The 15,127-nt window shown below is 38.4% G+C and overlaps 1 protein-coding gene across 2 annotated transcripts; it reads right to left on the bottom strand.

Moving 5' to 3' along the window:
- Positions 1 to 632: 632 nt before the first annotated feature.
- txlna (taxilin alpha) lies at positions 633 to 13,113 on the bottom strand. Of its 2 annotated transcripts, none has more exons than XM_065948330.1 (11): positions 13,000 to 13,113; positions 9,916 to 10,099; positions 7,943 to 8,221; positions 7,713 to 7,804; positions 6,176 to 6,346; positions 5,135 to 5,329; positions 4,233 to 4,352; positions 4,064 to 4,138; positions 3,550 to 3,642; positions 2,988 to 3,083; positions 633 to 1,971 (listed from the first exon to the last, which is right to left on the bottom strand). In XM_065948330.1, exons 2-11 carry the CDS (start codon positions 10,088 to 10,090, stop codon positions 1,648 to 1,650), a joined length of 1,620 nt encoding a protein of 539 aa, XP_065804402.1. In that variant the 5' UTR covers positions 10,091 to 10,099; positions 13,000 to 13,113; the 3' UTR covers positions 633 to 1,647. The 2 variants fall into 2 exon arrangements, with proteins under 2 accessions (XP_065804402.1, XP_020496229.1); XM_020640573.2 differs by having other exon boundaries at positions 7,943 to 8,215.
- Between the last annotated feature and the right edge of the window lie 2,014 nt (positions 13,114 to 15,127).

The raw sequence follows: 15,127 nt of genomic DNA, 5'->3' as shown, positions 1-15,127 counted from the left end.
TTCTGATATTTGGCATCTACAGGCTTGCTCCAACAATATTTCGTTGTACTTGTACAGTGACAATAAACATATCTTATCTCTTATTCTGCTCGACTTTTTTTTTGTCTGATTGACGCTGAGTAAAAATATGACTTAAAGGAGTAGAGTTACTTGTTGGTGAATGTGTTTCTACAGTGTCATGTTTCTGGTTGATAACATAAATGGATGAGTATACTAATCTCCTCTATGATAGTATAACCTCTTTACTTGTGTGCCTAGACAGATGTTTGACAGCTGTGTAGAAAGGTTGATAGATCTGCACCTCCTCAGACTTTATCACTGAGAAGCTTGTGAGCTGTCTGCATCTTCTGTTACAACTTTTGCAATTATTAAATAAAGGCGTGTTCGTTGACAATAGGTATAGAGAATGATTCTGTGCTGTTTTCTAAGCATTGAACAAATACACCATATCGTCTTAGGAGTCTTTAGATTCGACTTTATTGTCTTAAGACCACAAATCTGAGAAACCCTTCTTGTAAACTGGAGCAGAATGAAAGGCGCTGGATTGGTTCCTGTATTGCACTCATCTTGCTGATGTTAAATGTTGTTTTCTTCAATAGCAAACAATTTTAATCAACAAAACTACTCAAACATTAACTGTCTAATCTTTTATTTAACAATAAAACAAAATATACAAGACCAGATAAATTCTGCAACAGACAACATTTGGTTACTTCACATGGTCAGTGAACCTTCATATCCACAGAGGTACAATTCATTTGTGAATCTGTCCAGTCATTAAATGGAAGACAGTAGGATTTTCCATTTTTACCTAAATTGGAAAGTATTCCATGAATGATGCTATGTATTAAGTGGTTTATAGGAATGTCTGGGGAGAAATTAGCAGTTTTGGGAGATAAACTACAATTCAGTGGTCCAACAATACATCTTTAAATTCCCTTCTTTATTCCAACTCACCTCAAATCAGAAGAGAAATGCACAATATTAAGTTAAATGCCAAACAGCGACTGAGACTCAAAGACATGGTCAAAGCCCAAGCGAAACTACAACTGTCTGTTTATGCGATACATTCATGTAGGACAGTGGATATAATGAATATATGTTCTCCGCTAAGAGCTTGTCAATTCAGACTGCCACATAAAGAAAACAAAACAAGAGCCAAAGTGTTGCATAGATTTCCTTGAACATTCTTCAAGTAAACTTGTTTAGAAGCTACTGCAATTATAAGAGCTGGGAGGAGACAATCACAGTCTTGTAAGTTACACTTGCAAAACATATTCTTGCAGCTATCGGGAGCAAGATCATTTCTCACCTAACTTTTTTCTAACATTAAATATCTTATGCTTAATTTCTTTCTCTTTTCAATATCTTCCTATACAAAAGAAACCCTGTAGCATTTGTAACAATGGATTAACATGAAATTATTCATGAATCAACTTAAAAAGCAAACATCAAGAAAGGTGTGCAACCAAACCTTCTAATCATCATATAAAAACCTGCAAGGCATGCTTGTAGGACACATTTCATCTGCTCTGGACTGGTTTAACATCAGCTCACCAAGGGGAAAGTAGTGGTTTGCAGACAGGGACTGTGCTGTTTGCTGACTTGATGTTGGAGGGGAGGGAAGAGGCTGTAAGCAGCATTGCTTCATTCCTGTACAGTTATGGACTGTGAATTTTCCCCTTCTAATGAAGCATCTATGTCTAGTTCTGGATCACAGTGGCAGGGCTGGGAGTCGGGTGGGGTGTCTGGGTTGCTAGTAAGTTCCAGCAAAGAGTCTGTAAGTGGTGGAGAGGGTGATTCAGTGCCTGGGTTGGACACAGAGGCATTTGCAATGCCACTTTGAGGATCACCAAGCTTCTGAACCTTCTTGTTGAGCTCGTTGCGCTCTACTTTAAGTGCCCGCCGCAGCTTGTCAAGGCGCTGGACTTTACCTTGAAGTGCCTCAAATTCCCGGTCCCTCGTAGATTTCTGTATTCCCCCCAAAAAAAACACAAAATTATGTTTATTACTTTTGTGTGTTATATAAAGATGTACTGCTCTGGGATATTCTTTTATTACTATGTGATGTTATAATTATGACCTGCCGGGGGACTGCAGATGCAAACTAACTCTTAGCCGACTCTTCTACAATGCATCAAATGGCAACATTTATGTTTAATATTGTACTTGGTCCCTTAACAAATAAAAACGTAAAAAAAAAAAAAAAAACCACCCCCTGTAAGGAAGCAAAACCATGCAATGAAGAATGGATTTTTTTTTAATTGTTTAAACGGAATCTTGATTTTGATCAACTCGAGGGGGGATTGCTAGAAAGTGTCAGTGATAGACACACATCGTCTCCGTAACCAGGGCAGTTTCAAGAGAGGGAGAGAGAGAGAAAAAGAGAGATGGAGGGAGAGAGATGCATTGCTACTGACTGCTTTCCTCGAGCTGCATGCACAAATAAAAAATTGACAGCATCCTTATTATACAGTAAGATAGTGTTGGTTTTCTAAAATTTGGTTTAAACTACCGAGTTCTGGGCCACATTGACATCAAAACTGGGTACAGCCCGAGTTAGGAAGAAAAAAGGTGCCCATGGCAAACTATCATAGTTTAGTAGCATTATTTAGTTGGCTCTGCTGTTGACTGGCGGATAACAGCGTATTGTTCTGGAGTGGATGCATGGTCTGCAAATAAACACGAACAGATAACATGGCTCAACGTTGTCAATTTTGAAACGGCTTTAGTTTAAGCTCATCAGAACCATTGGCATAGATACTTGGCAGTGAAAAGTATCATTAAACTATTGGCCCGTAGATTTCCCAAAATTGTCTTTTTTTCCACTAAAAAGCTTGACTACCCCCTTCTTTGAAAAGCTGTTTTAAGAAATCATGTCCGTTTTTTAAAAACTTAATGTTAGGATATTCCGTAAGATATACCAAAATGGAAAGTTCAGGGTAAAGAATCTTTGAATGTATGACAATAACCAAATTATGCTTTACCTCCTCTGACATCTCCAGAAGAGCCTTATTGCTGCTCTCCCATCTGGACCGATATATGGCTGTCTCCTTCTCCAGCTTTTTAATTTTTTTAGTCATCTGCAACACAGAGGACAGAACGTGGACACCTTGGGTGATCAATAGTAAAGACACCTGATACTTTTCCACTTGTTTAAAAGTATAAAATCTCTGACAATTTTACATTCCATAACATTAAAATGTATTTAAAACATGTTTTACAATTCAACTTCCAACTTTAAATTGCAAAGTAGGCATTATTCTGTTAGTCTTTGAAGGTGGCTAGGTTCTAATGACAAATGCATTCTCCCTCACCTCTGAACACACTGGACTTAGAGTGTCGTCCAAGACCTCAACATACACTCAGTGACTAAATTTCATGTTTCCCAACTTCATATAAAAAATAAAATCCTATAAACTATTGTTTTTTTGTCTGCACAGGACTTTTAGACATCTACAAATGGATTTCGTAGCGATACCATATAGTTTTAATACCATTATAATAATAAAGATGATAATTCTGTTTTTTGAAAACCCATTACTTTACCTTTTCCATTTCCTGTTTGAATGTTGTGAAGACCTCATTGCTCTTTGACAATGTTGTCTGGAACTCTTCAAATTTCTCTGTGTACAATGAAAGCTGGAAAACACCACAAAAAAAGAAGAGATTACATGTTTTTGTCCTACACATTTTCCAAATAAAATGTTCATACTTCTTCAGACCCTAACATCTAAACGTCTCAGTAAGAATTTGTGATTATATTCATCATATAGCCAGCTTTAATAATCTGAGTAATCTTTGTATGCTGTTCTATTTTGAACCCGGATTGCCAAGCCAGCCTTTCCATTTATTTTGTGAAATTCTGGATATTATACAAAACTAAACAAAGCAGTGCAATAGTAACAAAACAAATAATAATAATGTCTTTTTTCCCTGTACTTATCCCGTATTTAAATACAATTAAATTCCACACTTTTGTACATGTAATAGAAGCCTGCGGTTTTTGTTGCAACACAACAATCCAGGTGCAGCAATAAAAGTGTAAAGAAAGATAGGACACCTGTTGTTTGAGATGAACTTCCTGCTGCTTCATCAGCTCACACATCCTTTGTGACTCTACTGCTTCTTTCAGCAGCTATGACCAAGGAAAGACAAATAACTTAAACTTGTTTTTAAAAACATGGCAACAAATAATGCTACTTTTTGTGCATTATTAATCTGATAATTACAAAGTCTTTCTCTCTGTCATGGCGCTCCTCGGACTCCTTCAGAAGCTCCTGGGCCTGATGCAGCTTGGCATCCACCAGCTGTTGCTGAAGGTCTTTGTGCTTCACAACTTTGTCAATGTGCTGGTAAAGGTTTCAAAGGGACAGAGATAAAAAAAAGAAAAGAAAAGATTCCTGTTAATTTCAAAAGATTGACTGTTTCCATTAATTTGAGTAGTAAAGGTGTTTTCACACAGGATGAAACTGGGGGATGATTTATGTTCACAAAATAAAGACAGTTGTGACTTAGTACATAACACCCTTCAGAGGCAACACAGATTGGTCAATTTCACCTCCTTTCCAATTTGATTTACTGCTGCTCAGGTGCAGTGTTGTTTGTGGGCATGGTATATCCCACTCATACAACCACACAAAGTCAGACACAATTTATAATCCTGTTATCATGTGTTTAGTGTGGAGCAATCAAAATATATCAAACAAAAATGTTATTTTGGCTGTTCAGCAGCAGATGGGTTATTTGTGTTATTTCTGTAATTAGCAAGCTCATATAAAATAACATTTGCAATTCCATAATTGAAATCCTTGAAATGCTTCAATCCAGTTGAGGCTGACAGGGGTCCAATTTGATGTCCTGCTGGCCAGGTGAGGCTTCACTATGAACAGAAACATAGCGCACCTTAATCTGTCTGTGGTATGGGCTTTTCCGTTAAAAGTAGGTAATTGCAACTTGAAATGATGGAGGCAATATTGACCTTTTCTGATACAGCCCAGGTCATCTTGACATTCTGAACACTGATATACACAACTTGAACATTTTGGTCTGAACAAGCAAGAAAAACTGGTAAAAGCAGTTTGAAATCACAAGAGCACTTTTGTTATGCACATGGTTAAAAGTGACCACCCACCTCTTCTCGTAGTTTATACTGGTCATAAAGCTTTTTCAGTTTTTCAGCCAGCTCGGTGTTCTCTTGTCGAAGACTGGCATTTCTCTCATTGTGCTGCTCCATCTGAGCTTGGATGTCGTTCAGCGTCACCTGGAAATGGGAAGTCACTTCTTTCCTTTTCTCCTCCTCTAGCCGTGTTCTTTGCACTCCCTCCTCCTGCAGAGGGGAAGAAATAGAAAATTATTATATTGTTTGTGAAAGAGAGCATTCACAATGCAGTGCCTGCTTCAACCCTGGAAAGTTGGCTTCCTCGGAATCTAACCTTAAAAGATCAATTCTTGTGAGTAATTCAAAAAAGACATTTCCCTCCTCTTGAAATGAGTATCTGCAAACTAAAGGTTGTTAAACATTAGTGTACACAGTTTAAACATTTTTTACTGTTAATCGGATGAGAACACAACACATAAGACTGCCTAAACACCGTGAAAATAGTTATACAAGAGCCATGCATTCACATTAAGTAACACTTTTCATCAATCAGATGAAGCTTCAGTTATCCTTCAGCTGCCCTCACATTAATGGGTATTAATTTGGTGAAAGCTCACACAGTGCTTGAGGAAGGCGACAAGAGAGCCTAATGTCAATGACAAAGACCTTGTGTTGATGAGTACTTGAAATGCGGCCTCAACCTAACTTTCTGTCAACCTGACGGCAGGCAAAGAGCTGGAGCTGAGGCGGGTCTTAAGCCTCCTGACAAACAGCCTCCCTGCTCCTGTCAGTCAGGTCAGCCACACACCTAATTATGAATAACTCGAATCAAAACGGATGAAAAAAATTCACCCCTCAGACATGAGCTACTTTCCTTTTTTTTCCAGGCTGTAAACATGTTTATTTCTTCTGTCAACTTTTGGAGCCAACCTCAAGTGGACACTTAACGCACTGCAGTTATTCAACAACGGAGGTTGCTGCTGAATTAATTGGTGCTTGAAGCAAATACCAATGATTTTACATATACTGCGTTACATATAATCCATACTAGAATCAATTGGGGCTTCTTTGTACCTTGAGAGTGCGGTTGTGTCGCTGCAGCTCTCTGCAGAGACTCTCCAGTTTGCTGCGAGCCAGGATTGCCTTGCTATGCTCTGTCCTCAGGTTGTCTTTCTCTTGGACCAGCTGGTTCTGCTTCTTCTGCAGCACACGCATCTGCTTTTCTGTGTTGCGGTGCTCTTCCAGCTGTCACAAACACATGAACACATGTTGAGGTGGCACTATGGTAAGAAATGCTTGTAGAAACTGTATTTGAATTATTTAAACTGGAGTTTGAATTGCCCAACTTGAAAAATTGCACTGAAAATTTGAATTTTATGTAGCATAATTTCAAATTAAATTTGCATTAGTTCGAAACCGTTCTTATAAACATGAAACTGAATGGTATATTCTGAAATTCAATTCAGTTTCGCTGAACTGTGTTTTATCCAAAAGTTCCAAATTTAGTTCTCTCATTTAAATTTATTTTTCACAATTCAAATGAAGTTCTTGAAATTCAGTTTAAAAAAAAAAAAAAAAATCACCTCTCGTAGTAACTCTATCCTGGTTTGTTTTGATGCACTTTTAATGGTTTTTATATATATATATATATATATAAAAAAAAAAATGTGTCTCTTTCAACTCATTTACAGTTTGTTGTTTGGTTTTTGCTTTTCATTAAGGTTTTATATTTGTAAGTGTGTACCACCAACCTACCAAGGAACTACAGATGGAAATTAGCCTATCAGCGCCTGGTTGGATGAGAGCAGTCAAACATCCCTTTCACCACTACACCCACATTTTGGTGAAAACAAGGGCTGTGAAAGTGAGCAGATTAGAAAACACTAGTAGCACCATGACTAAAGTTCAGTCATTTCTGTTACATACAGGGATGTGCCCCAAACATTTATTTTCATTAATTCTAATGATTTTTTTTCATGAACTTTTCATCTTGTGTAATTAAATGGAATAAACCAATGTGAAATATTTTTGGTGTTGAATACTTACATTACCTTTAATATTTCCAACAGTTGTCAGAGCCAGAGAAATCCTTAATTTTAAAGTTTTAACAGCAGCCATTACAGACACATGATTGCCATGGAAACCCTGGATAACCGTTGCGATGGATACATCGTCGTTACAGATATTCTCTTCATTATGTCTGTTTCACCTGTTCGTCTTGACTATGGTAAACTCAGAGTTTGTTTCATGCAGGGTAGTAGCAGAAATAATCACTCCCATGATTCCCTACCAGCCTCAACGTCATTTTTTGTTATTGTTTTGGTTGAGTTGGTTGGCGACAGAATTTACATACTATGCATTTAAATAAGTTTGTGAATAAACACTGAAATAAGGCAGAGAATTGAGTCAAATTTAAAACAGGAAAACACCTATACATTATATTGTTTTATATACCTATATATTATAAATAACCTATATATGTATTATATATTCTTCTGATTTAGAAGAATATATAAAAGTGATTTATATGACCTGAAATCTGCACATTTTTATACCAGTTTAGTGCCACAAGCTGACTTTACAAGTTAAAAATCTTGCATGAAACACTCACCAACTCTGCATACTTTTTACAAAGACCTGTAAGCTTTTCCTCTGGGGTGCTCAATGTATTTAGAGTCTGCATGAGAAGAGTGATCTCTTTGCCTGCAAAAAAAGTGAGAAACAAGCAAAGAAAATGACAACTTAAACATGAATTTTCTTTGTTAGACTAGTTCTGTCTTCAGGTGAGCAGGTAGCAAAAATGGCTTTAAAGTGTATCCAGATCAAACTGTAAGTTCTTACCCAGAGCCTTCACTTTCTTCTTTTCCTGAGTCTTTTTCTGCTCCTTCTTCATCTCATTTGCTCCATTGACTTTGACCTCCCCAGGTTTTCCATCCTCCCTCTCATTGGCCAGGCCATTGAGCTCCAGCCTGTGCGACTGGCCATTAGGCAGGGTGCTGGCATCATCAGAAATGCTCTCACGACAGTAGGTGCTAAGAATGTCCTCCAACTGCCTGCTCAATTCCTCAGCCATGTCACAATTAGGCAGTTCTACCTCTGCATCTGCATCTGCATCTGCATCTACAGGGGGTAAATGGTAATGATAAATAACACTTCACTAATAAAGCATTTCCTTTAGTCTGCCAACCACTCAAATCACATTGCACTAGGGATATTCATAGTGCCTCATTTCCCTGTCGATGGAAAATGAATTTAAATTCAGACTAGTTGACTGTTAGGGTTTTTTATCTTTTCAGACTGAGCCGGATCACAGCATTTGCAGACTTAATGATGTCAAAATGGTTTACTGAGTTTAGCTTATTTTATAAGTCCTCCTTGCCGGTTACACATTGCTCAGTTCTAGGGCATGTATGTCAGTTTAACTTGAGAAGCCTATACAACTTTTTCTCTGTCACACTGCTCCAGGACAAACCGGGCCAAAGCATGCTTACCTCTTGTACATATCGTCGTAATACAGCACATGCATGGCTTTATGTTATTATGTAGCGTGCTCAGTTTACAAGACAGGCGGACTTGAGCGGGAAAAAAAAGTTGAGTCTGTGTCTGCAATTTGAAGACATCCTCCATAATGAAGGCTGTCAGCGTTGTATACCCGCGTGCTAGTGCTCGTGAATGAACTGTATCGTGCCGAAGCACACCTCTCTGAAGCGTGCCTGAGCACGGCACGGAGCGATCACACTGGTCAAACGAACTGGACTTTAGGGGTGAAGCGTGTTTAGGTACTGTACAGATTGCCAGTGTGACCGCGCCCTAATGTATAGTTTATTTTTCTCAACAACCAATTAATTGGTTTCAGTTTTTCTCTGACTACAGCCCTACATGCCACATTGACCCTTTCACACACAAATGTAGGTTATGCCTTTTGGAGCAATTTGGGTTTCAGCTGGTTAAGTCCGTATTATGATTTTAAACACTTTTACACACATACACTTGTGGCTTCCATGTGGCTTTTGCTCGGAGGTGAAGCTGAATGCCCTCTTATCAGAAAATAGGATCCCCGGAGAGATCATTTTAAAATGCACTGTACTTCTGTGATCCTTGCTCTACTATTGCTGGGTCATATTGGTTCACTATGCATTGTTTTAAGTGAAGTAGCTGACTGGCCTAGGCTAAAGAGGTGCAAAATAATTTTGTCACCTGTTACCTGTCCCAAGGTAACAAGTATCCAGAGACAGTTAACCCCAAATTGCTTCCCATGGCATAGCCATTAGTATTGGAATGAATGTGTGTGAATAACAGATAGTGGGGCAGATAGGTCGTTAGGATAGCAGCCTCTGCAATTAGTGGATGAATGAGAGTGTGGAAGGTTTATGCGAGTATTTAATGTAAAGCACTTGAATGATTGGAAACCAGTAAGTTCCTATGAAGCACAGACCATTTACAACAAAAGTTTTCTGGACAGCAGTTCTTGGATGTCCTTGTAAGGAACATAGTTGTTACACAATTATTTTAAAAAACACCAGTTGTAAGTGCTGTGTTGACATAAGTGTTGGAGAAATCAACCTACACTTATGTCTAGGAGGGGAACTTTTCTACATTACATCACTTAAGATTCCTCTTGTACTTGATACTGTCTTTGAAATAGAAGCCAAAAAAATGTTTCTTTCTCAAAAGCATGATCCTTCCCAGTTTCTGCGCAGTGAACACAAAAAAATGACTGAGGGTCCTCCAACTGTACTTACCCCAAGTCAGGAAAAAGGCCTATATTGCACTCTCTTAATGTAAAATATTGATCTAATAAAAACAATTTTTACCTTCACTTCCCACCTCATCACATTGTGGAGGTGTGTCTGTCTGTTGTTCAGACTCTTTGGGTATGTCACCATCCAAGTTGACTTTTGCAGCTGCAGGTACCTCCATCCCCTCTTTTCCAGGTAGAGCTTCCTCACTGCTCTGGGAGGCAGACTCTTCTGTGTCTTGTTTTTTCATCTCTAGTATCTATTAGAGTAGAAAGACAATGGTGATTAACTCAATAAGCCATCAAACCAGCGTTTCTAGATCTAGTTATGACTCACACACAGATAAACACACACAATGTGCAGTGTTTACTGCAAATGACCCACCTTAGACATGGACAGGCCTACACGCAACAGATGGGCCTAATTAACTAAATGAAGGGGCAACTGTGATCTTAAACAAATACAAAGATGTTAAACACAAAATCCAGGCTAAAAGCCTTGTTTCTGTTGTATGAGGGTGGGATGCAAATCACTCCAATGACAATCTGTAGCTTGCACTAAAAAAAACCCATGCCCAAAGAGGATGCTTTCTCTGAAGCAGGTAAAGAGCTCAGCATCAGTTCCTGAAGTTGGACAAAGATAGTGAACCACTCTAATTATTGCCACAAAAAACCCAGGGTTAAACTTGTAGTAACTTTACTGATCACAAATCCTACTTAGCCGTAATGGCCTCTGGTTGCTAAGATTTCAAGGTCTGCATATTATGAATTTAGGATTTGACACCATAGACTAAATGTTTGTGCCCAAAAATCAACTTCACAAATTATAAGAAAATATGAAAATACGGACAGAGGTCAATCTCTAGATACAGACTCTACAGACCACAGTTCTAAGTCAATAGGTCATAGGTGATAATTGAGAGGATACCTTTAGAGTCGTTTCATTTCTTTTGGGGGGGAACCCATTCAATGTGCTATTTATTACAATTATTACAATTGTGTTGGACTGTGTACGTTGACATTTTTTATATTTTTTTCAGGTTAAAATAGAGAGGTATCCAAGATTATTTTTAATAATAATATAATCTCATGCAACAGTAAAATTCTGATAGAGATACTTACAAAGAAACCTCTGAATCAGAAACAATGCTTAACATCAAGCAGACCTAAATAATAAAGACTGTTTATACTTGAAAAGTTAACTTAATCTATGTTTATCAAGGCTTCTCTAGCCTGTTATACTGCCATGGTTTATGATCTTAACTTGGATGTGATGGTCCTCATGACATGAATAACGTGGAACCAAATAAATTGTAATCAATATTCAGTCCAACAATTACACCAAATTAGAAATGTATGGTGGCATGTCAGTAATCCAAGGGTACACGTCGCTGTCAAACTGGCATGCAACGATGAACAGAGGAATGCAGGTGCCCCCAAAGAGACATGCAGATGTTCTCAAAGAGACATGCAGGTGCTCCCAAAGAGACATGCAGGTGTTCTCAAAGAGACATGCAGATGTTCTCAAAGAGACATGCAGGTGCTCTCAAAGAGACATGCAGATGTTCTCAAAGAGACATGCAGGTGCTCCCAAAGAGGCATGCAGATGTTCTCAAAGAGACATGCAGATGTTCTCAAAGAGACATTCAGATGTTCTCAAAGAGGCATGCAGGTGCTCCCAAAGAGACATGCAGATGTTCTCAAAGAGGCATGCAGATGTTCTCAAGGAGACATGCAGATGCTCCCAAAGAGACATGCAGATGTTCTCAAAGAGGCATGCAGATGTTCTCAAAGAGACATGCAGGTGCTCTCAAAGAGGCATGCAGGTGCTCCCAAAGAGACATGCAGATGTTCTCAAAGAGACATGCAGATGTTCTCAAGGAGACATGCAGATGTTCCCAAAGAGGCATGCAGATGTGCAGATGTTCTCAAAGAGACATGCAGGTGCTCCCAAAGAGACATGCAGATGTTCTCAAAGAGACATGCAGATGTTCTCAAGGAGACATGCAGATGTTCTCAAGGAGACATGCAGATGTTCCCAAAGAGGCATGCAGATGTGCAGATGTTCTCAAAGAGACATGCAGATGTTCTCAAAGAGACATGCAGATGTTCTCAAGGAGACATGCAGATGTTCTCAAAGAGACATGCAGATGTTCCCAAAGAGACATGCAGGTGTTCTCAAAGAGACATGCAGATGTTCTCAAGGAGACATGCAGATGTTCTCAAAGAGACATGCAGGTGTTCTCAAAGAGACATGCAGATGTTCTCAAAGAGGCATGCAGATGTTCTCAAAGAGGCATGCAGATGTTCTCAAAGAGACATGCAGATGTTCTCAAAGAGACATGCAGGTGCTCTCAAAGAGACATGCAGATGTTCTCAAAGAGACATGCAGATGTTCTCAAAGAGGCATGCAGATGTTCTCAAAGAGACATGCAGATGTTCTCAAAGAGACATGCAGATGTTCTCAAAGAGACATGCAGATGTTCCCAAAGAGACATGCAGATGTTCTCAAAGAGACATGCAGATGTTCTCAAAGAGGCATGCAGATGTTCTCAAAGAGGCATGCAGATGTTCTCAAAGAGACATGCAGATGTTCTCAAGGAGACATGCAGATGTTCTCAAAGAGACATGCAGATGTTCTCAAAGAGACATGCAGATGTTCTCAAGGAGACATGCCACATGCCGCTTTTTGAATCTTGTTGCTCCTGCTCCTGTTGCTTAACGACGTGTTTGAACGTCTGGTAAACGTCGGGTTTAAGCCTCGCATCTCAAAGAAATAGCTGCGTGCATGCACCGACATAAATGTATCTATTAGACTTTTATGTAACCATTAATATGGAGTCAGAAAACCTTCTCATTTCAAATTCTTAATAACGTTGTGTCTACGTTAACACAACACCAGATTAGTGTAAGACCGCATGAGTGCTTACACATTTAAATGACTATTAAAGCAACACATAAGCTTTCCCTTCACTCCTCTACTTAGGTTTTCAGTAAGCTAGCACATGCTAACGTTTGATAGCCCTTAGGTGTAACCAAAGTGCCAGGACGACAACAAGTTAGCCAGTTAAACAGGACACAAAAAGCTAAAAACGTAGACTGAAAACACATATACTTGTTTCAATTTATTTTCCTTCTCGGATATAAGGGAATTGTTTACCTTTAGACTCGAGCAGTAAACAGCTAATTTGTTTCCGCAATGGCGTGAACTAGAAAGTGTGCCTTCCGGTCTTCTTCTTCTTCTTCTTGTTCCTTTTCTTCTTCTTCTGTAGTTTAACGGTGGATCACACACCAATGTGTAACGGTGCTGCCACCAGGTTACAGCATACAGGTCAAAATAATACCTACCGCACCCCCGTGACATTTTTTTTTTTTAAATTATGAATAATAATAAGTGTTATTATTATGAATTATAATAACAATAACACAAATTTTTACAATGTAAACCTGTATCTTTCAGAGAAATAAACACAGCATTGTAGAATTTCCTCATTTTGTCTCTTCTCCCTAAAATCCAAACTCCATCTATATCCTTATACCACGCAACTCATCTAAAATAATAACTTCCTGTCATCTGCACACTACTCTTTTAAGTCCTTCTCTTCAATTGACTGCTGTAGTGTTGTAGTCAGGCAATATTGCAAAAAATATGAGAATACATTCCTTACCAAGAAATGTATTTCTCCAATGTGTTCTTAAAAGTGTCCTGTGGGATAACATTTTCCTACACATGAATCACTTAGAGAGAGGAAAAGCTTGGATAAAATCCAGTTGGGATGATAAAACATCCTTTGTAAATGGTAAATGGATTTGAGTTTGTAGAGTACTTTTCTAGTCTTCAGACTACTCGAAGCACTTTTTACACCACAGGTCACACCTACACATTCACACACTGATGACAGAGGCTGCTATGTAAAGTACCCATTTTTGCCAGGGCTGAAAGGCATTTTAAACCCAAACCACCATTCTCTAGTATATAATATATATAGCTAAGTTTATTTTTTTTTCTGGTTTAATGTTCCAAATAAAGGGAATTTGTTTCTCTCACAAGTTTTAAAGAAGGCAGCATCAGGAGAGGGTAAAGACAATATGTAAACTGTGAGATAAGGAATTGGCATTTGCAACTTTACCATGAAGAGTTAAATGTTTGCCCCTCCATGCCTGAAGGATTCTATCAACTTTTTTAAGTTTCAATTCATGATTAGATTTTACTAACAGAGGGGGGATATGTCTTCCTAAAAGACTGGGCCATTGGACCTTTAAATAGGAGCCTGGCACAGTATCTGAAAGTTTTTATCCTTCAGTGGTCCAAGTTTGTCCAAACAATTTAACTAAAAAATAAAGGTCTCAAATGAGAGAGCATCTGCTTTCAGATGGAGGGAATCATCATCTGCGTAAAAAGAGGCCTTTGACTCTAATCCATTCATCATTAGACTTTTTATGTTTTACATTACATTACATTATTTCTTATTTTTATGGCTAATACTTCTATTACAAGATTGAACGAATAAGCCGAAAGAGGACAGCCTTGCCTGACACCTCACACACCTTCACATCATGAATGCTATCCATCTATAAGTTTAGGATGAGGAAATGATCTAATCTGTGCTCTCTTGCAACTGAAAGTCTATGACAGCCAGATTTCCATCCACAATTTAAATTAATTAGATCAAATGTGAATCTATTTACAAGCAATTGTTGTGCCACAAATGTAATTTTGTGTCAATTTATAAAACTGAAGACATGGTTAAAGTAGTTTTCATACCGAAAAACACTGTTTTATAAGATGCTAAAACACCCAATAACTAGACACTTTGGAGACAGTGGCTGAGAGGAGCATGAAGGACAAAATCATAGCCATCTTGGATTACTCTCTTAAGCTCTACATGATGAGCTGTGGTAGGTGGGCAGCTCATTCCACCCAGGCGCTAAACTGAACTCTTCAGGCGCTCCTTTGTGCCCACTGCCATCAGAAAATACATCAGCAGAGGAACCACCATGATTCTGATTACACCCTTCATGCTATTCTACATATTTTACCATTGATATATAATGTATATGGTATTGTATTATTATACGATATAATATTAGGTTATTTAAATGCACTTTTTATTTTTACATTCTTTAACTTGGTGGTCTAAATTGAATGGTCTAAATTGTAAATGAGTTTGTCAACTTGGTGCAGGCACATTAGGACTATGCAGTTGTTTAGTCGTAAATCCTGTTCTGATCTGCTGAATGTTTCTCCAGGATCAGCATGAACAGAAGATGTTGCATCTAAAATGCAT

This window comes from Labrus bergylta, chromosome 19 (genome assembly GCF_963930695.1).
Source record: "Labrus bergylta chromosome 19, fLabBer1.1, whole genome shotgun sequence".
NCBI lineage: Eukaryota > Metazoa > Chordata > Actinopteri > Labriformes > Labridae > Labrus > Labrus bergylta.
The sequence above is the reverse complement of the archived record's forward strand: the minus strand, read 5'-3'. Positions and strand labels throughout refer to the sequence as shown.